Raw genomic sequence first — 20523 nt, forward strand, 5'->3', positions numbered from 1 at the left:
TAATATATCAAAATTAAATATTCCTAAGTTTGGTCTGAATAAAAAATTATTTAACTTGAATTCATGATTTGAATTTATAATTTGGATTAATGATTCAAATTTATAATTTATTAACAAAATCATGTTATTTAGAAATTGTTTAATAAATTTTGGATAGAGCTATGAACTAAATTTCGAACCAAATCAAACAATTCTCAAACTAAATTAAACTTTCTCTAACTAAAGTTTGATTCGTTTATTTCAATTCGAATTTAAGTTATATGAATGTTCATGCTTTTCTCTACCAATAAGCAATGTGACATTTGGGTTTGAGCATGTCATCTGACTAGTAGTTAGTTGCATACTTCATGATACAAACAAGAAATTATTATTTATAACATATTGTCTAAAATTGGAAGTGTACTGTTATTAAATTTATTATTGATATTAACATTAAAGAGATCCACATATTTAATTGTTTATTTTGCTTTAAATTCAAAATCATTTAACAGACAATTACAGACCAATTTAATGCTGAATTCTGATAGTGCAATATGGGCTGGGCTACCAAAAGGAGATCCACTGAAAATCGGCCAAAACTCCGACCTGCCGGATTCGAACCAGCGACCTAAGGATGACAGCTTTAACTACTACAGTCCTCCGCTCTACCAACTGAGCTAAGGTCGGTTTTTGTTTGGGGACTCACCATTTTATAGAAATTTAATTTTAAGTGGTATTTTTTTTTCTACACTCTTTCCATCTGTTTTCCCAAATAAAAAATTATTTGTATAATTGCACTTTGAAATTTTAACTTCATGATGTGGCATTATTTCTTTTACTCAATGTTCAATGGTTTATTAAAATTTTTTACTAATTGATTAGTAAATAATAGCGAAGCCGTATGATTTTAAAGTTTGTTTGATAGACAATCACCATTTGTTTGGCTTTGAATATCTAATCAATCAAATTTGTGTCATCAAATTGTGACTTCTAAAATTAAAGAGACTTGAAATTTGAGAAAACCACCAACCTAAGGGATTCGAGACGATAAAACCACAAAAAAGAGTGACATTGTCTATCATAGAGACTAACCTATTGTTCAAAGTTGGGAGCTAGGCTTCAACTCCATCAATTTGGCTAAGGATTTCAGTTGCACACCATAAGCTTAACAGATAGAGGAAACATAAAAATAAGCAAAATAAAGAGAATAAATCAAACGTTTCTAAGAAAAATAGATTTTAAAAAATCTGAGAGATATGATTGAAAATTTTAGGATGGGCAGTAGAAGTGGTTGTTTATTATCTGTCTTTTGTTGAGTTCAGTGTAAATCAATTTAAGTTTGAGATAGAGACGATTTGTATTTATAACAATTAATGGTCACACTTACTTTTTTTGAAATAATCAAACTTCGTGCCCCCATTAACAACACCACTCAATTCTTATATTTTTATTTAATATAAAAATTAAAATTATATGTAATTAATTATAAAAAATTGATATTTATGGGTTTATCAATACCCATAGGATCAGTTATGAATTATAAAAATTTTCACTTATATAAATTAATCCGTTTTCAATCTATACTTATATCCTTCGTATTTGTTTTCAATCATAACGTTGTTGTCAGGTCATGATTTTCTACTTTAACAGGGAAACATATTATAAAACAAGTGAATTGATTTTTTTAATTTTAAATGGCTTGCACAATTAAAATATTTGAGAGAGTGTTATAATTTAAACAAATAATAAATGAGATAAAAAAAAATAAAAAGGTTATCAAATCTCACATAAGATTGTGCTAATAAAATAGATATTAATTTATTATTCTGTAATTAAGTGATTTAAATGTTTATTTTATTTTTAATAGTAAAAAACGAAACCCACTAATTCTAAATTCTGAAAATAGAATATGGTAAAGTTGAAAAAACAAAAACACTGCAGAATTTCGTTAATAAGAGAGAAATGGGCTGAGCATCCAAAAGCGAAACCACCAAGAATAGAATATGGGCCGGGCCATGAAGAGGAGATCCATTAGAAAGCGAAGCGACCGCCAAAAATGAACACAGAATCCGACCTGCCGGATTCGAACCAGCGACCTAAGGATGACAGTTTAACTACTACAGTCCTCCGCTCTGCCAATTGAGCTAAGGTCGGTTTGTAATCTTGCGCTCGCAGTTTATTGAAATAATTTAATACTGATTTTATTTTGGAAATTTGCAGAGGAGTGTTTTAGATTTAGTGATTTACATAAAAGGTCTCTTTTTCAGATCACCTCCTCTTTGGTGTCTAAAGGAAGCTCTAGCTAAGTTTCCCGTCAACTAAAACCCACGTTGACAGCTTTTAAACCTCCTCCCTTCTTGATTCTTGATCAGATGACTGTCAAAGTGAAAGGCGTCTTCTTTCTTGAGTTTATTGACCCATCACGTACGTCAAGATATCTGCAGTTTACATGTACTGGTATTTACTGTGCATGGGTATGATAAAGGTCCAGTGAGAGTTATATAGAATCTATAAATCGCGAAGAATACGCAGACTGAGATTAAGCGAGCGGGAGTGGTGGCGCTGCAGCTATTGAAAGCTTATGTACGGTGTTCCTGAAACCCCGTTTCAGCTGTCGACGGCAAACTCTGGGGGCTTTCTTCTGTTTTCTCAAGCAAAAGATTTGGCTTTAGCATGGCGACATTACTAGAACACATCGACATCAACTACTTTTAAGAGAAATTACTCTTGATCTCTAGTCAGACCAAGTATTAGTTGAGAAATGAGCCACGTAGTTTAACTACTTTCTGATCGAGGAAGATGCTGATGATTCATCAGTATTCTGTCCTTAAGAAGCCATAGCTAATCTGGACTAAAGAGCTACATAATAGATTCATACAAGCTATTAGATAGACAGAGTGCTCGCCATCGATGGTAAAGGCGTAAAGCGTCTCCGGATTTGATTTTCAAAATTCTTATTTATTAAATTGGTTGCCACTGGTAATAACTCAGTAGCTATAAGAATTCTTATATATTCTTTTGTCGGGTTTATTATCTCAAAAGTTAGTTTTGAGGCGTGGTTTTCTGAACATTCAGCGGTGTTAATAGTTTCTACACTAAGTCCTACCGTTAGCGACAACTTACCTGTATGGAATAATATTAAGGGAAAATTTGACCAAAAGTTATTATATTCTGCACCTAAATTTAAGAACACATCAAATTCCAGACAAGCATAGCTCAACCAGAGCATTGAAACAAGAAATTTCCAATAGAATTTTGAGCTTTTCACAGGCCAACACGCTAATAGCATTAGTCAACTGGAACTGGCTGCATGCTCTCAGCCTCTTTCCTCAGCTCTTCAAACAGGGCAGATGACAAGTACCGCTCACCAAAGCTCGCATGAAGAGTCTGAAATTTTAACCAATAACCATATAGTCTAATTTCCAACTGGGTATGATTTATAAGATTGACAGAAATTAAGACAGAAGTGTGCTTACAACAATAAGTTTGCCCTTGTTCTCGGGCATTTGAGCAAGTTTTAATGCTGCAACTGTGTTGGCACCTGAAGATATCCCAACCTACACAAACCACGAGGTTGACATCAAGCTTAAAACTATCTGAAATTCAGCACATTACGAAGAACTTCAAAGTTGTAGGTCTAATAATTGGAACAGAGGCTTGAAATATTTCAGCCAAAAAACCCGATTACAATGCTCAGAACAACTTCAGACAGAGTCTGAGATAGATCTAGAGAAATGCTCATTGAGAGAAGGTAACTATCAGCTGTATTAAAACTCATTAACTATGGGTAGAGATAACTGGAATTTTAAAGATCATTTGAGGTTTACCATTAGCCCCTCTTTCAAGGCCAATTCCCTAGCCATTTTCACTGCATCTTCACTTCCAACCTGTCACAGAAAATTAAGTAAAATTCAGTAGTTTAGCCTCACAGAGAGTTTTAACTAATTTATTTATTTAATGCAAAAAAGGGTTTGAAAAGATGGTGCATGCGCAACATTTACCTCAAGAACTTTATCCATTACATCCATGTCCAAAATATCTGGTTTGAATCCAACCCCATTGCCAGTAATGAGATGAGGACCTATTTTAATAGCATATGTTAGACTGCAGCTTGTCCAACCAGGACCTTGGATCCAAATGAGGCGTAATAATAAAATTCACAGAAAGCAGATTAACAAATGCCAAAATAACACACTGTTTACCTGGTTTACCACCATTCAATACATTACTTTCAGCTGGTTCCACCCCATAAATCTACAACAAAAAAAAAATTATACTATTATCTTGAACATAACTGTTTCACTTGGGTCATTAGCTTACAGGTCCTGGCTGTTTCTTCTTTATTCTTAAAGCAGATATTGACCCTCAACTAAAAGTGAAAATTGGGTATTTAATTACCTTAACATTAGGATTTTGAGATTTAAGATACTGCCCAACACCAGAGACAGTTCCTCCACTGCCAATGCCCATAACAAAGATGTCTACTTTCCCCAGAGTATCCTCCCATATTTCAGGACCTGTAGTTTCAAAATGCACCTGTTGTCCAATTGTTGTCACACATCCATTACTAAACCAATGATCTTTTCCCTGTTAGGCATAAACAAGCAGTACAAGATAGAAGCTAATTGGTACCTTAGTATTGGCAGGGTTAGAGAATTGTTGCGGCATGAAAGCATTTGGTGTAGATTCCAAAAGCTCGTGTGCCTTCTTAACCGTCCCTCCCATCCCCTTAGTGGGATCAGTGAGGATTAATTCCGCTCCAAATGCTCTCATAGTCACCCTTCTCTCCAAGCTTGTGTAAGAGGGCATGGTCAGAACCATCTTATATCCTTTCATGGCTGCTATAAATGCCATACTTATTCCCATGTTTCCTGAAGTGGGTTCTATCAGAGTTGTCTAGTTCATCAATTGAATATTAAGTTAGAGAAAGATTTAATGTAATTTAATAGTTTAGAGACAAAACATATGTGAGGAAAATAAAATGTAACTACTCAGCTAACCTTGCCCGGAAATATCAAGTTTTTCTTCTCTGCATCTTCTATCATGGATAATGCGGGTCTAATATCAGAAATAAAAGAGCATACTCTCAAATTTCAATACCAACATAGTAAGGTGATCGTTAAATTATACGTTCTTGTATAAATTTATGACAGCAGTGACAGAAGTACCTGTCTTTAACACTAGCAGTAGGCTGGAACATCTCTTGCTTTACAGCAATATAAGCTCCACATCCTTCTGTAACTTTATTAAGAAATACAAGGGGAGTTCTGCCAATGAGCTGAAAGATGAGGAAACATGAAGAATAATATCAGTTCATATTACTATGATTCAACAAGCTAACATGGATGCAGCACTTTAAATAATTTTGTCAATCACTTCAATCGCTTTTTAGTTTTAACACTGTTTTAGATACCGATATTACTTTGAAATTGAATGAAAAAGGAAGAAAAAAAACCGAAGCTGGTTCATCATTCGTATTACGTCAGAATTGAATGAACAACTATATCGTTAATATAGGAGGCATTATATATAAAACAATATGATCCTAGAAAAGAACAAATACGAAACTAAACCGATCACATGCAAGTCACGGGACTGGTAATATGTGCGTGCAATGTACGGCAGTTTTTATTTCTGTAGAATTGATGAATGCTTCATCTAATCGTTCTACCAACTCCCCATCTACCATACCATAGGTGGGACCTCCTATTCAGCTGGACCCATTAGGAGTCATTCAATCCAAGCTTTTCCACCTCGATCGGCATACAGAATGAATGAGTCAGACTCGAGTTAAAATAATTTCAACTCATTAAATTTAAGTTTGATTTGTGATTAATATCAGCCAAGAACTCGCCTTGATTTGTTCTTTTTTGTCAGGACTTATTTCCAACTGAGGCATGTTGTTTTTTATTTAACTTTAAAAATTTTATTTATCTATATTTAAATATATTAGTTTTCAAGATAAATTTATTATTTTATCCAAAATATTAAAAATAAATTTAAATTTTATTTTTTTAAAATCTTGAAAACTAATATTTTTTTTTATATTAAATGTCAAAAAATAACATTTCTTTAAAGTTTGGTTAAAGATTATAATGCGAATGACTCGACACACTCCCCCTTCTATGTACTTCTAACAAATTTCAAATTATTATAAATATATTTTGAAAACTAATAAATATTTTATCGGAAGAGGAGAAGATAAAAGAAAGATTTTTTTCTTTTAAAAAGAATGGAGATATCTTCCCAACAATGGAAGGAGAGTATCATACCCTTGTCGTCCGTAACTTCACGGCACCGTAAGAAGATAGATAGATAGATTTTATATATATATATATATATATATATATATATATATATATTTTTTTTTTTTTTTTTCTTTTGATATATATTGATATACATATATATCAAAAGCACTTGATCCTATTTTGAAAGATGGCTGGAAGCATATAAAAATGAATAATCATTGCATCTACATGTGTGCATCACGTGGTCAATAATGAAAGCACACAGAATACGGCCACCGACAAACCACTCTGTTTTATCTTTCTTACGAAGATTATGGCAAGAAGGAAGACTGAACAAAAGAGGAGAAGAAGGCGAATAGTGAATTGTTAGTACAAGGAAATTTAAATGATGATGAACAGTACTCATCAAATGCTAATTTTAAAAGAAACTGAAACTTATGATGAAGAATGAATTACTTGGGAAGCATCTTTCTTGACTTTGGTTCCAGGAAGATCCAGAGGCAAATCTCTGAGTCTCTGAGCAAAAGATGGAGAATCAACAATAGGTTGGGTGGAGACTAATCTCCTCAGCATGAACTGGTTGCATGTTGTAGATTTTTTCTTCAAGAGGCTCCTTAAAGCAGCAGCAGCAGCCATGACAAAGAGGGAAGGCTTGCTCAAAGACTAATTTGGAGCACTGTCGCAAGAAGAACCACTTGAGTGGATAATGAAGAGGAGTGATGAGGATGAGCAAGAGCCTCGTTCTGTGAATCTCTTTTTATAACCTTTAAAATTCATAAACAAATTCATTCCCCAGTAATATAATTAATACAAAATTATATATTATTTTAAATCTATAAATAAATATATATTTATATATATTATTAAATAATTAAATAATTTTAAATTAAAAATAAAATAATATTTAACCTCATAATTATATATATAATTATATATAAAAATAAATTCATATAACACCACTCCTATCAAAACTTGTCGATATTGGTTAGACTCACACTGCGCATCCTATGTCCATATACAATGCACATTTTTGGCCAAAGAATATTTCCACCCAAGGTTTAATAAAACTGCATATTCCTATTTTAAAGTTTAAAAAAATTATTTTTCTATCCATTTGTTAAATGATTATCTTCTATTTAGATACAGTTTTGGACTGTGTCCGACTATATCTAGACTGGATTTAAATCAAACTGAGCTCAAATTTACTTAAGCTAGAACTTGGCTCGGTTTATATATAGCTAAGTTCAAGCTCATAAAACCCAAATTCAAATTCTGTTTGAATTCGATTCGATTCATGTTTCGTTATTAAAACGATATCATTTTAATACATATTGGTCAAAACGATATCGTTTTGTATCAAAATTTTTAATTAAAAATTTTGACAAGTAGCTCGAGCTCGATCGAGCTTGTATAGCGCTAGCTCATTCTAATCAAGTTCAAGATTAAACGGATTCGGTTCAAATCTAACTCTAGCTATATCTAATGTTTTTGTGGGTTGACCTATAATATATATTAATTTTTATATTTTTGTAATTCGTGCCTTTTCAAAGGGATCAAGCTAGACCCATAGGCTAGTTTGGCTTCTTGGCCATGTCTACTTTACCCAAGGATTGTTAATGTGAAAGGATTAAAAAACTTCAAAATTAAATAGCACTTCTGCCCTTTAGGATTAATAAATATATTTTTATCATTACTTTACATTAATTTTAATTAAAATAATAAAATTAAATTAAAAATTAATCATATAATGGGCGAAGATGAGAGTTATACTAATTACTGTAAATTTAATGGCAATTGCACCAAATGAAAATGAAAATGAAAATGAAAATGGGGGCCAACTATCAGTAAATAGGGTTAAATATGTCCATATATTTTTCTCTGAGCTCGTGATTTTGTATTTGTGGGGTAGTCGCCAGCTGATTACTTTGTTGGACTATTTGTTGGTTAGTGTTGCACTTGGCTCTTGGCTCTTGGCTCTTGGCTCTTGGCTCTTGGCTCTTGGCTATCTGGAAAGAACGGTCAAAGGAAAAGCAATTGATTTTGATTTTGATTTTTGAAGAACGTCCAACCCCGTGCACGGGATCAGAATGAACTTGTTTAAAAATGGGTCAAACACCAATCCCACCTAAGGTTTAATCTATTTTCAAAAACATACCTAGAGTTTTAAAAACTTAAATATCTATGTATCATCTAATTTGTATTAAAATTTACTGTTAACAATAAAGGTAAAAATATTATTTAATTAATAATATTAAAGAATTAACATTTTATTATTTTTTTAGTTTTAAAAACTAACAATTTCAGTTTTAATTTTCTTTTAAGTGCCCCTAAACTTTTTAAAACTTCTTTCACCCCCCACAAATGGATCATCAGCTCTAGGGTTTCTAAAGTTTGGTTGCTGGCACTTCCTTCTTTGCCATTTGCCATTTCTAGGTTTCTTCTCTGTCGGCTCTTTTCCTTTTCGTTTTAGCATGTCATTGGCTCCCCTTTTGGTGGATTTCATGGCTTTTTCATCTTCGTTTTAGTGAGTTGTCAGCTTCTTCATTATCGGTCGAATTTTGTGGCAGAAGAGCCCATCGAAAGAAATGAAACAAATCCTGAAAGGGAGGTGTCACATGATTTCCAAGAGCGAAATGAATCTTAAAAGGGTTGAAAAAGAGTTGATGACAAGAGAGGAAAACCTTCGTTGTCCAGATATTGTTGGGAGTACATTGTTGTAGAGGGAGAGAGAGTGGCCACCGTTTGTTGGATTGACTGGTCAAAATTTAATTTTATAAAGAAATTGTTAGATTTTTAAACTATTAGGGAAAGAGAAATTATATAAACTTTTATAGTTTAGTAATAAAATAATAGTTTTATCCCTTATCACTAACGTTTTAGATAAATTTAACCGTTCATAGGTGAGTATTTAAGTTTTCAAACTCTATAGATATATTTTGAAACTGAGCTAAACCTTGGGTGGGAATGAGTCCATTTAACCTTTAAAAAAGTGAGGAAAATGCCCTCTCTTAGGAATAGAAGACTCAAATACTATAAACTAGGAAGACCAACCGACCTGACGAAGAATTCTATTCGGGTCATAATTGAAATTTATTTTAGCCACCAAATAAAACTAATTGGTTAATTGTGTCAAATTATGATTCAACTGTAAAATCAAATTGATCTAATTATCATATTAATGGTAGTATCATTTAGTTACTTTGTGTAGTCTTGTTAGTGTTCACTAGGCTATTAGTGTTTTTTCATTATTTTATTAAGTAATTAATTAAGTTAATCTCTTTTTTTTTTTTTTGGTCTATTATACACCTTTAGTCAACATTATAGGAATCATGCCAATAAAATCGTTAAAATAGGGTTGGTCGATTTTATACTAACATAAAAAAAGAGATTTTGATAAAAATTGACCCATATTTAAACCGAACCCAAGATCGGGTGGGGAAGCACGAAATCGACGGTTATAAGTTTGTTAATTTTGTAGATGAATTTTCAGTGAAAATTGATAAATTGTTGATAAAGAAGTGAATTGGAAAATCAAAATTTTTTTTTAAGAATACAAATTTTATGGAATCAATATAAAAATTGCAATTATTTTTAGGTAATAATTTCATAAAATTAATTTGGAAACATTTTTAGGTACAACAAAATTATGTATATCTTTTTTAGATACATACTTATCGTGTATTATTATATAATTGATTAATTTTTAATTAAAGATAAAATAACACTCAATCATATAATATTATATATAAATATGTATTTGAATACATATAATGTTATTTTTAATGAATTCAATTGGAAATTCAATTAATTTTATATAATAATTTCATAAAAAGTAATTTGGAAATATTTTTAGTTAATGTTTTAATAAAATTAATTTGAAAATTCTATTAATTTTTAGGTAATAATTTCTTGGAAACAATTTGGAAAATCAATTGTGTGAACAAACAGTACCAGTAACTCTTATATATAAAATATCATTTATCTCCGGCCAAAGGACTTATGCCCACCCAAGTTTTATTGCACTTGCAACACTCACCATGGAGTTTCAAAAATTTAAATACCCACCCATTATCCAACTTCAGTTAAATTTTTCTACTAGCTATAAGAGTAAAACCGTTATTTTACTATTAATATTAAAATTAAGAAAAATACATTTCATTTTTCTCTTTTAGTTTAAAAAATTAATAATTTTTTCTACCCAAAAGTTTAAAATTTGTAATTTTTCTCTTAAAATTTGATTTTTTCAAATTTGACAATTACTTTGGGAAGTATTAGTAGGCCTTCTCATCACCTTCCTCCCCGATGATTTTTCGATATAAAAACTACTGAAAAGCTAATTGAAATAATTGATAATATTGTATAAATTTGTGTAACATTGTATAAATCTACGTGGCAGTCGATCCTAAAGATTTTGTGATTTTAAGTTGAGACCTTGATTAAAACGATTGAAATTGAGATGGTGAAGATTTAAAGTTTTCGGATGAGAGCAGTTCTGGCATTATCTTAGATGATTTGATTGATGTTAGGACCCTTAGTTTGGTTAGATCAATTAATTTCCCACTGAATTTTCTAAAAAGTCGCGTTACTTACAGCATTAACTACAGACAACGAAAGTCAAACCTTGGGTTGTAGCTGGGCACAAGCATCATTAAGCAAGAATAATTTATTCCACCAAGTTAATAAATAAATATATTTAACAAACGAATTTAAAATTTTAATTATATTATATTCACATTACTACTTTATATCATTTGTAGGATTAGTTGAATCATGGATTGACCCTTTGGATAAAAGGCCAAAGGACTATTTCACCACCGAGTTTAAGTGTTATCTTAAAGTTATACTAGTGAGGTTTGAAAACCCTAAAATTTCATTCATCTATTAAAAATCTAAGTTATAGTTAAACATAAAATAATTATTTAATAAAAAATTTAAAAAAATCTAAAGTTTTATTATGTTTACCCCCTCAACTTGAAAACTCACAATTTCTCACCCTCTGCTTAAAGTTTGAAAAATCAAAATTCTCCCCCTAGGGTTTGCAAATGTTGCCAGAGATAGCTGTCTCGGGTGACGTTGGCTCTCCCTCCCAACTTAACTCTCTCTACCAATCACTTATCAGCCATTGATGAAGGCTAATTCCTCTGACGAAGACGAAATTGTCTTCGTCTCAAACGAAAATGATTTCATTTTTGTTCAAGATAAAGACGATCGTTAGAGGTCTTAGACGAAGATGATGTGGCTGTTTGAGACCTCCAATGATCATCTTCGTCAGAGGAATTAACCTTTGTCGATGGCTGGAAAGTGATCAATAGGGAGAGTTAAGCTAAGAGGGAGAGTCGATGCCACCCGAGATGGCGAAGTTCGCGTGTTCGATAATGATTTGCAAACCTTAGGGGGAAAATTTTGATTTTTTAAACTTTAGGTGGGGGTGATTTATGAGATTTTCAAACTGAGAGGGGCAAACATAATAAAACTTTAGTTTTTTTTGTTAAAAGATAGTTTCAACCTTAATCCTAGCTAAAATTTTTAACAGATGGGTAGGATTTTAGATTTTTCAAATCTCACCACGTGGTTTTGGGATTATACTTAAACTTGAGTGGGCAACAATTCTTTGGCCTGGATAAAATCCGTGTATAAAGCATTGGACAAAAATTCCCTTACGAACCACACTGTAAACGGGGATCCTATTTCTGTGGGATTGGCTGAAAAATCACTTCATTGCTGCCTTGAGATAGAGGAAGCGAAAATGAAGTGGATGGCTGTTTGACTGGTCCCTGTACTTGTAATAGCCGCCCTTGCTTGTGTAAGTACCATGAACCATCGTTCTCAAAGGCCCTCCAGCAGCCATTAGAAATTAATTAGGCAGGTCAAGGAAAATTATGCAAGTTGGTGGACAGTGGAGCTGTTGCTTGTGGCCGGCTTCTAACCTGGTCAGATTCGGCTGTTTCCATTTACAATTTTGTATGCTTTGGTTTAGTTCCACTCATCTCCGTCAGATTCTCAATAGCCTTACAATTTTGTATGCTTAGACATAATGGTGACCGGGTGTAAAGTCGATCAACTTTCTTTTTTCGCCATTCTTTATGTCAAATTCGTAGCGACACCAAGGGAGTATAAATCCAACCACTTCACTTTAATAATTCAATCCACTATCTTTTCTTAATATTATATCATCGAAACTTTTCTTTCAATAAAAAATACGTATTCGATACTTATCATGTGATCATCGATTAATAAATAAATAATATATCAATGTATAGATTGAGATTGAGACAAGATCAAATCATGATGGTTCTAAAAATAATATGATTACTATTACTATCATCGATATCATCGTTTCATATATTTTTCATTGGCCTTAGTCGCATCACATCTCTATCATTAACAAATATTTATACTCCGTGATTAATACGCCGCTTAAATAATTAGTCGTAATTGAAAATTGCAACAAAGTATTGGGCGATGAAGCATCGCTTTTATGTGCACCATTAAACTTTTACTTTTAGCGCTGGGAACCTTGAATGGATAAATCTTTGGCATCTAGAAGAAAGAAATATTTACCAATTGTTGAAAGAAGTATGAATAACGCAAGACAAGAGATGACAACTGAGAAGGATGTGTATGACTAAAGCAATTTTAGAGTCTTATTGTGACCCTATTTAATAAAAACGTAAATTATTCATATTTTTATTTAATTTATATTTTAAATAAATTATTTTAAAATTTTGAATGTAAAACATATTAAATACATATTTTATATATTTATTGTATTAAATATATATTTTTTTTGCTTTTTATAAATTTTTTAAATATGAAAGTATCTTTTATATTTTTAATTATTTATCATAATATAATAATTATATAAATAAAAAAACCAAATTTTTTGTCATGAAAATTTATAATATCTGTCAATAATCTTTTATGAGGATAAAATCTTAATAATATATTACGTTATATTAGTTTTAATTATTAATTAGATACTTTATGTTTGAATTGTTAGTCAAAAAATATATAAAAAGTGTTAAAATTATATTTAATATTAATATATTTTTAAAAACGTATTATTGATAATATATTATATCAAATGTATATATATTTAATATTTTATTTATATCTAAATTTTATAATATTTTTTATTTTATATTATATTATACCTATAATTTCTATAGTAAGTTGAAAATTTGACAAAGGGAAGAAGAAGATGCTCATTATTTCCGGAATTTGAAATGTCGAAGCTGCATCACCTCATGGCGAAATGTTCCAGTACTGAGGAGGAAAAAGGCACTTTGGTCAAATGGATTTGTGATTTGATTTGCGAATTCCAGCGTCAAATAAACGTGGACGGCTATTTTATTTCCTTCCAGATTTGGCTCCTGTCTTAGTTAAAGTTTTCCATCATCTGCAGTCCGTTTGACAATGTATATTAAAAGACAAATAAGCATAAAAAGGTATTGGATTTTTGGTTCGTGTAAATCTTTGATACAGAGGCTTTGACTGCTGAACCGACCCAACGCACGTGAGGAAAAATATATTGATTTTGTACAATAGACTATGAACTTTTTTAATTTTATGTATAGGCAAAAATTCTGAATACTTTTATGTTATTATCAGTATTAATATCTACTATAGTCTTTAAGAAAAATACTCTGAATGATAAGAGTAAGAGTATAGTTTCAAAACCCACTTGCAATTTATCAAAGGCCAAAAACTTATTTTCACCAAAGGTTTAGTTGAAACCTAAACTCTTCCCTATTAAAATTTGAAAACGTAAGTATTTATTAGTTATTAAAATTAATAAAAGTCGTTAAATTTAAAAGTAAAAATATTATTTAATCGATAATATTAAAAAAATAAAAAAAATATATTATTTTCACCTTTTTATTTAAAAAACTAATCATTTTCATCACTTAAAAATTTAAAAAATTATATTTCCTCTTGTTACAGTTTATAATTTATTCTCTTGCTTCTTTAGTGACTAAAGTTGATCAAAACCCTTTTCAGTCAATCTTTATTATTTATCATTGATAATCCTGATCAAAGAAAGATAAAAATGTTATAAATCAAACTTTTAATATAATTATTATAAAATTAATTACTGAATCAAAAATTTTACTTATTTAATATAATAGATCTAATCTCAACGAAATAACCTGATTCTAGTAAGAGTTTATTGTTAAAAAAATCCATGACCTGAACATGAAGGTACTAGAAAATGATAAAGGCCAAAGAACTATTTCCTGCCCAAAGTATATTGTTTTCCCAAGTTTCTCTTATTTAATTTTAAAAATCTCAACTACCCATTTATGAGCAGTTAAAATTAATAGAACCTTAACCCTTAAAATTTTATCTCTTTTTGTCTTCCAAAACTTTAAAAACTAAAAGTTTTTCTTTAACCTAAATTTTTAAAAAACGACAGTTTTCTCCTAGGGTTTAGTTTCTAGATATTCGACGCTATCTTTGACACCATTGCTGACAGTCTCTCTCCACCCATTTGGATGCTCGATCAATGTCAGAGAAGACGTGAAAGACGAAGAGTTTTGTTTTCCCCAATGAAGCTCTTTATCTTACACACCTCCTCTAACTCTAATTGAGCGTCCAAATGGGTGGAGAGAGACCGCCAGAGAAAGAGGAAGCTTCAGGAGGGAGATGCCACCCACAATGGCATCAGACATCTAGAAACTAAACTCTAAGGGGAAACTGTCATTTTTTAAAACTTAAGTTGGGTGAAACTTTTAATTTTTAAAGTTTAGGAGAGAGAAAATTATATTTTAATTTATTTTTAATATTATAGATAAACTAATAATTTTATCCTTACTACCGTTAATTTTAACCAATCATAAATATGTATTCGAGATTTTCAAAATTAAAAAAAAAAACTTGAAAAAATAACATACTTTTGGGTGGGGGTGGTGTGAATAAGTCCTTTGGCCAATGACAAATACCACAACGGACACAAGGGGCAAAAAAAAACCCAAGACAGAAAGAAAGACCAAAGGAAACATACGAGTAGCTCGTACCTAGAGCTCTACAAAACAATCTTTGGCGTCTTGTGGAAGGGAAGAGATGAGTGTTTCATCTTCTTGTTTCAAAAATCTCAAATTCTGAATATCATTATGAATTAGGGCACGGGGAGCACATGTATATTCTTATGGGCTCAATCAAATATTAGAAAAATACGGGTACAAACAGAAAAACACACAACTAAAAGCGTTACAATGCAAAAAAACTTTCTTTCTTTCACAGATCATATAATATATAAAAATACTTTTTCGTCATTAACAGCTGTCTCCTCCGCCCTCAAGTTTGTCTAATTTACATCGACGACCCTCGAATTGCCCTGTTCTGGTATCTCATTCTTCACTCAATCCCCGTATATTATACGTGTTTCAATTTTATTCTTCTCTTTCATTTTTTTTGTCTCCTTTCTTTTTCTTCATTGCTTAATTGTTTTTTTTTTAAGTTTATTTTTAGTAAGGTTCATATGTTCAGAGCCTCTGCATGTTAGGGTTTTTAAATTATTAAACAAAACGAACTGGAAATGAAATTTATTTTATTTTGGATAGTTCATAGCCGCATTTTACGTTAAGCATTTCGGTTGATGGGATTTAGCTATAAGCATTTTTGCTCAGTCACTGCAACATTAAATTGTAGGTTTGATGTGAAGTTAATTGATGCATATATTGGTAATTATAGTTATAGAGAGGATGTATATTTTTTGCGCACAGTATGCTTGCATATTCAATTTTGCTAGTTTGTTGAAATGCGTTTTGATGGCCTGATATTGGCTTCACATTGGGACAGACACTAGAAGAAATACAATATCTGGTGGAGATTCTTCAATCCTTACATTTAGAGTTATTAGTCACCACATAGCTGTTTATGAAATCACTCTGTTTATGTCTTTGTTCATGTTATAACTAGACTTTCTATATTGCACATGTATCAAAGTGGATAATTTTGTCAAACCAGTGATACCTTACTGTTATAAGAGAATATAAGAAGGGAAGTCCAAGGAAATAAGCTCATTTTCAATTTTTTTTTTTTTTTTGTAATATGGTCGTATGTTTGATGAATTACTTGTTTATTGAAGGTCAATGAACAGGGTTGATGACGACTTGGGTAGTCCTCATTATGAGGACATGGATATTAGACTACAAACAGCAGATGAGCTGGACTTGAATTTAGAGCATGAAAGCTTCATTCCAAAAGGCATCTGTGTGACTCCAGCCAGTCTTTCCTCAAAAGAAGAAGCCAGTACTGATGGGGTACTTAAAATTGGTACTGAGTTTGAATCAGATGAGCATGCTCACCGATTTTACAACAGATATGCCAGATTGCTTGGTTTCAGAGTGAGAAAAGATTGGGTAAATAGGAGTAAGATACATGGTCAGGTGGTGTCTAGAAAGTTTACATGCTCAAGAGAAGGATATCGGCGGAAGGACAAAAGGGACATTAATGTGAAGAAACATCGAAAAGAAACCAGAACTGGTTGCCTGGCACATATGATCATCACTCGTCAAACTGATGGTAAATACAGGGTTACTCATTTTGAAGCAAATCACAATCATGATAATATAAACCCCAATAATTCTCAAATATTACAACTGCAGAAAGAGCTTTGCATTACTCAATTTTCTGAGGCTGACTTGCCAATTGATTTGGATTTCCAGTCAAGTACAGATTATGAACTTATGAGCAGGAGATCTGAATTACGAGATTCTCTTGATTGTCTTGCCATGGGTTATGACAATTTTCTCCAATGTGAAAGGGCAAGAGATATGAAAAAAGGAGAAGCAGGACGTCTACTGCACCATTTCCAGAGGCAGCACTTTGAAAATCCATCTTTCTTCTATGCGATTCAGCTTGATGCTGATGATAAAGTATGCAACATATTTTGGGCTGACGATAATATGGTTGTTGATTATGATCATTTTGGTGATGTGGTTTGTTTGGACACAACCCACCGAACAAACAAAGATTCTTTGCCATTTGTGCAGTTTATCGGAGTGAATCATCACAATCAAGTTGTGGTATTTGCGGCGGCCTTTTTATTTGATGACACTGCTGAATCACTCAAGTGGTTACTTCATACATTCTTAGAGGCTATGTCTGGAAAGAAGCCAAAGATCATTCTCACAGATCAAGATGCAGCTGTTGTTGAGGCGATTAATTTGGTCTTACCAGAAATAGACCATTGTATATGCCTATGGCAGATGTACCAAAATGCTCTTAGGCACCTTAGCCACATAGTGAAGGATACTCAATCTTTTACCTCTGATTTTAGAAGTTGCATTTATGACCAGAAAGATGAAGAAGGTTTTATTCAATCATGGGAAACTCTTCTTGAGAATTATGGTCTTCAGCAAAATGACTGGCTGAAATGGATGTTCAGAGAAAGAGAGAAATGGGCTGTGGTATATGGCAGAAACAGTTTTTTTCTTGATTTGAATGGTAGACATCTGGCTGAGAGTTTATCTAATAACTTAAGTAATCATCTTATCTCTGATCAAGGTATGCTTCAATTTTTTAACCATTTTGAAAGGTTAGTAGATGAGCAGCGTTACAAAGAAAATAAAGCTAATGAAGAGATGTATAGGTGCATGCCAAGGTTAATGGCAAATGTGATTTTGTTGAAGCATGCAAGTGAGGTTTATACGCCAAAGGCATTTGAGTTATTTCAACGAGAATATGAGAAATGTTTAAATGATGTTGTTAACCAGTCCAGTCAGAAAGGATTTTTGTCTGAATACAAAGTGAACACCTTTGGTCAATCTAGAGAATACTGTGTTACATTCAATTCTTCTAACAATATAGTTGTCTGTAACTGTACGAAGTTTGAGTCTGTTGGGTTTCTTTGTAGTCATGCACTAAAAGTGCTTGATCATAGGAATATAAAGGTGGTCCCATCCCAGTATATCTTAAAGCGATGGACCAGAGATGCAAAGATTGGAAATGTGGGGAATAATACTGAGATCATAGAATCTGAAAACCTCAAGTTGGTTGTAGCAAGACGTTACAAAGATTTGTGTTATCGAATACTAAATATATCAGCCAGGGCAGCTGATTCCGCGGATGCATTTCAGTTTGCGTCAAGACAATTGGAGGAAGTAATTGAAGGGGTTGAAAAAATCTTGACATCAAAATCTGATGAAGCCCAAGGTATCACCTCAAGTAGCACAGGGGCAAATGCTTCTGAAAGTGAAAATGCAGACCCTTTTTTGGATGGAAACAGAAATGAGGATCAGGAGGTGGATGACAAAGCACAGGGAACAAGGGCAAATACTGATAGACGCAAATTGAAGAATATAAATGCGAGAAGCGCCAAAACCAAAAGAGACCAGAATGTAAAAGTACAATCTCGAAATGCTCTTACCTGCATTTCAAGCCCCCCATCTGCTTATGTTTCATCCCAGCCTCCAACAGACAATCCTGTTATGCAGGTGATTAATGGTTTACTTACACTTATCCAAAATTATCTTGATCTCTTTGTCCTATTTTCAGTGATTTTATTATTCTTATAATCTTAAAATATGTATTGGCAGAGCTTGTACAATTTTGAAACTATTCAGGTGGTTCAGTGCATGTACCAACAGCCTAATATGCTCATAGACCAACAACCCAATACGGACATGTATCAACAACCAAATTTCTACTCTGACCAACAGAACCCTCCTAACCAAACTCCGTTGCTCCAGGTATAAACAATAACTTTATCATTTACTCTACAATTGTTTTGAAATATTTTTATGAATGATTTAAGAGATATTATCATACAGGAACCTTTGATACATAACACAAATCATGAGTCTGTCTCAAACACCACTCAACTGAGGCAGGTAAACGGCAGTGGAGAAATAAATTAGGCTAATGGTTTTTGCATTTAGATGCTGATTTAGCCATTCCGTGTATGTTTCTGTAGGCTATGGATCTTGACATGCACCATCCACATTCGTCTTCATTTATGCTTTATGATCACAGATACAGAGGTCCTGACTCCACATATCTTGTACCCAAATAATGAAGAAGAATGCCTCACGCCATTCTTCTCTTGTGGATATATATTGTGTTGTACAGTTACAGTTGCAAATAATTGTTGTGTTGAATCATAGAATTAGGTGGGAATACAAAGGAGTCAATCTTCACATCTTCTGTATTTTGTACACAATAATTTATGAACAGATTGAAAGATGCAGAGGCAATTCATCTACTCCAATTCAGTGCACTGATTTAAAGAAATTTGAATTTTCAGATCAGTAAAGCCGCCCAAATTGCAGTCACACGTAAAACAAAATCAATGTGACATTTTAATATTGATATTCAGTCGAGAATTTTACTAATTTATCTCTATTTCACCTCAAAATTACTCAAGAGGAGGCTCTGTTCTGACCCACATAAATTTGTGGGAAATTATATTAAATGTCTAATTTATTTTTTTATCAAGTAAAAGTGTCCCTTTCTCTTATTCTTAAGCAAAATTGTTTTATATTTTTGTCAAATATCAAAATTACCCTTCATCACATTTATATAAATTCTCTCACTCTCATTAAATACACTTCTTATATCACTTAAATACTAATTCTCACTCTCATTTTTACTTAATATCAATTACTACGGATTCATTCGAAAGAAAGAAGTTCATATTTCTGAACTCAAATAAAAAAAACAATTCGTGAAAAAAGTGTATATATGAATCTTAACTCAAAACTTAATTTTGTTTGTTAAATATAATTTGTATGTCATGTAAAAAGAGCATTTGAATATTTGATAATAATTTAGGGGTTAAATGAAATATTAAAAAAAAAAAGAAGACATTTTGATATTATACAATATATAAAAGATTTAAATAATATGTTAAGAATAAATAGATATATTAAAATACCCTAGAATGTCAACAATAAAAAAATCATTCAAAATATAAAAAAACATATCTGAATTTTGAAAACTACAGGTTCGAATAGCTTAGAAACAAAAAAACTAAAAAATCGATCTGAAATTTGGTAATTACATTGTAAAACATGTCTTGAAAAGCACAAAACTAAAGAGAGAGATGTTAAATTTGAAAATTACATATCAAACAAGTCTAGCCCGATCACAACAAGCTCAAAATCATAGAAACCGAAAATCCTAAATTTGATAAAACAAAAAAAACCACATAATACACACTGAAACAATTTTATTTGGGCTTCCAAATTGGGCGCAACAACAAAGCTGGTTGTTGTTTAGAGTTCGAAACGAGCTTCGCGTTGATATATTATAGGCGTCGTACCTCCTCTCGGATCAAAAGTTATGGTTGTTC

General features: G+C 32.0%; 2 protein-coding genes and 2 non-coding genes across 6 annotated transcripts; 1 reads left to right on the forward strand and 3 right to left on the reverse strand.

The window, feature by feature from the left end:
• Positions 1 to 579: 579 nt before the first annotated feature.
• On the reverse strand, positions 580 to 666 carry TRNAY-GUA. The gene is given in 2 exon segments: positions 580 to 615; positions 630 to 666. It is a non-coding gene; the product is annotated as a tRNA-Tyr (tRNA).
• A 1381-nt stretch (positions 667 to 2047) lies between these two features.
• TRNAY-GUA lies at positions 2048 to 2133 on the reverse strand. The gene is given in 2 exon segments: positions 2048 to 2083; positions 2097 to 2133. It is a non-coding gene; the product is annotated as a tRNA-Tyr (tRNA).
• A 984-nt stretch (positions 2134 to 3117) lies between these two features.
• Positions 3118 to 6974, reverse strand: LOC123217493 (L-3-cyanoalanine synthase 1, mitochondrial). Of its 2 annotated transcripts, none has more exons than XM_044638554.1 (10): positions 6688 to 6974; positions 5148 to 5261; positions 4980 to 5037; positions 4612 to 4875; positions 4378 to 4515; positions 4182 to 4233; positions 3981 to 4060; positions 3807 to 3866; positions 3456 to 3536; positions 3118 to 3366 (listed from the first exon to the last, which is right to left on the reverse strand). In XM_044638554.1, the coding sequence occupies exons 1-10, from the start codon at positions 6861 to 6863 to the stop codon at positions 3268 to 3270; spliced, it is 1122 nt and encodes a 373-aa protein (XP_044494489.1). In that variant the 5' UTR covers positions 6864 to 6974; the 3' UTR covers positions 3118 to 3267. The 2 variants fall into 2 exon arrangements, with proteins under 2 accessions (XP_044494489.1, XP_044494488.1); XM_044638553.1 differs by having other exon boundaries at positions 5148 to 5257; positions 6684 to 6973.
• An 8327-nt stretch (positions 6975 to 15301) lies between these two features.
• LOC123217215 (protein FAR1-RELATED SEQUENCE 7-like) lies at positions 15302 to 19434 on the forward strand. Of its 2 annotated transcripts, none has more exons than XM_044638049.1 (5): positions 15302 to 15572; positions 16318 to 18667; positions 18770 to 18922; positions 19004 to 19063; positions 19147 to 19434. In XM_044638049.1, the coding sequence occupies exons 2-5, from the start codon at positions 16322 to 16324 to the stop codon at positions 19243 to 19245; spliced, it is 2658 nt and encodes an 885-aa protein (XP_044493984.1). In that variant the 5' UTR covers positions 15302 to 15572; positions 16318 to 16321; the 3' UTR covers positions 19246 to 19434. The 2 variants fall into 2 exon arrangements, with proteins under 2 accessions (XP_044493984.1, XP_044493985.1); XM_044638050.1 differs by lacking the exon at positions 15302 to 15572 and having other exon boundaries at positions 16621 to 16754; positions 16838 to 18667.
• Positions 19435 to 20523: the final 1089 nt, after the last annotated feature.

The sequence above is a fragment of the Mangifera indica genome, chromosome 5 (genome assembly GCF_011075055.1).
Source record: "Mangifera indica cultivar Alphonso chromosome 5, CATAS_Mindica_2.1, whole genome shotgun sequence".
NCBI classification, from domain to species: Eukaryota; Viridiplantae; Streptophyta; class Magnoliopsida; order Sapindales; family Anacardiaceae; genus Mangifera; species Mangifera indica.

Coding starts and splice junctions, on each gene's coding strand:
- LOC123217493 (XM_044638554.1), bottom strand. CDS start 6,863: ATGGCTGCTGCTGCTGCTTTAAGGAGCCTCTTGAAGAAAAAATCTACA. Junction 5,038..5,147: donor ACTGCTAGTGTTAAAGACAG/GTACTTCTGTCA, acceptor TTCTGATATTAG/ACCCGCATTATCCATGATAG. Junction 4,061..4,181: donor ATTGAATGGTGGTAAACCAG/GTAAACAGTGTG, acceptor CTATTAAAATAG/GTCCTCATCTCATTACTGGC.
- LOC123217215 (XM_044638049.1), top strand. CDS start 16,322: ATGAACAGGGTTGATGACGACTTGGGTAGTCCTCATTATGAGGACATG. Junction 18,668..18,769: donor CAGACAATCCTGTTATGCAG/GTGATTAATGGT, acceptor ATGTATTGGCAG/AGCTTGTACAATTTTGAAAC. Junction 19,064..19,146: donor ACACCACTCAACTGAGGCAG/GTAAACGGCAGT, acceptor ATGTTTCTGTAG/GCTATGGATCTTGACATGCA.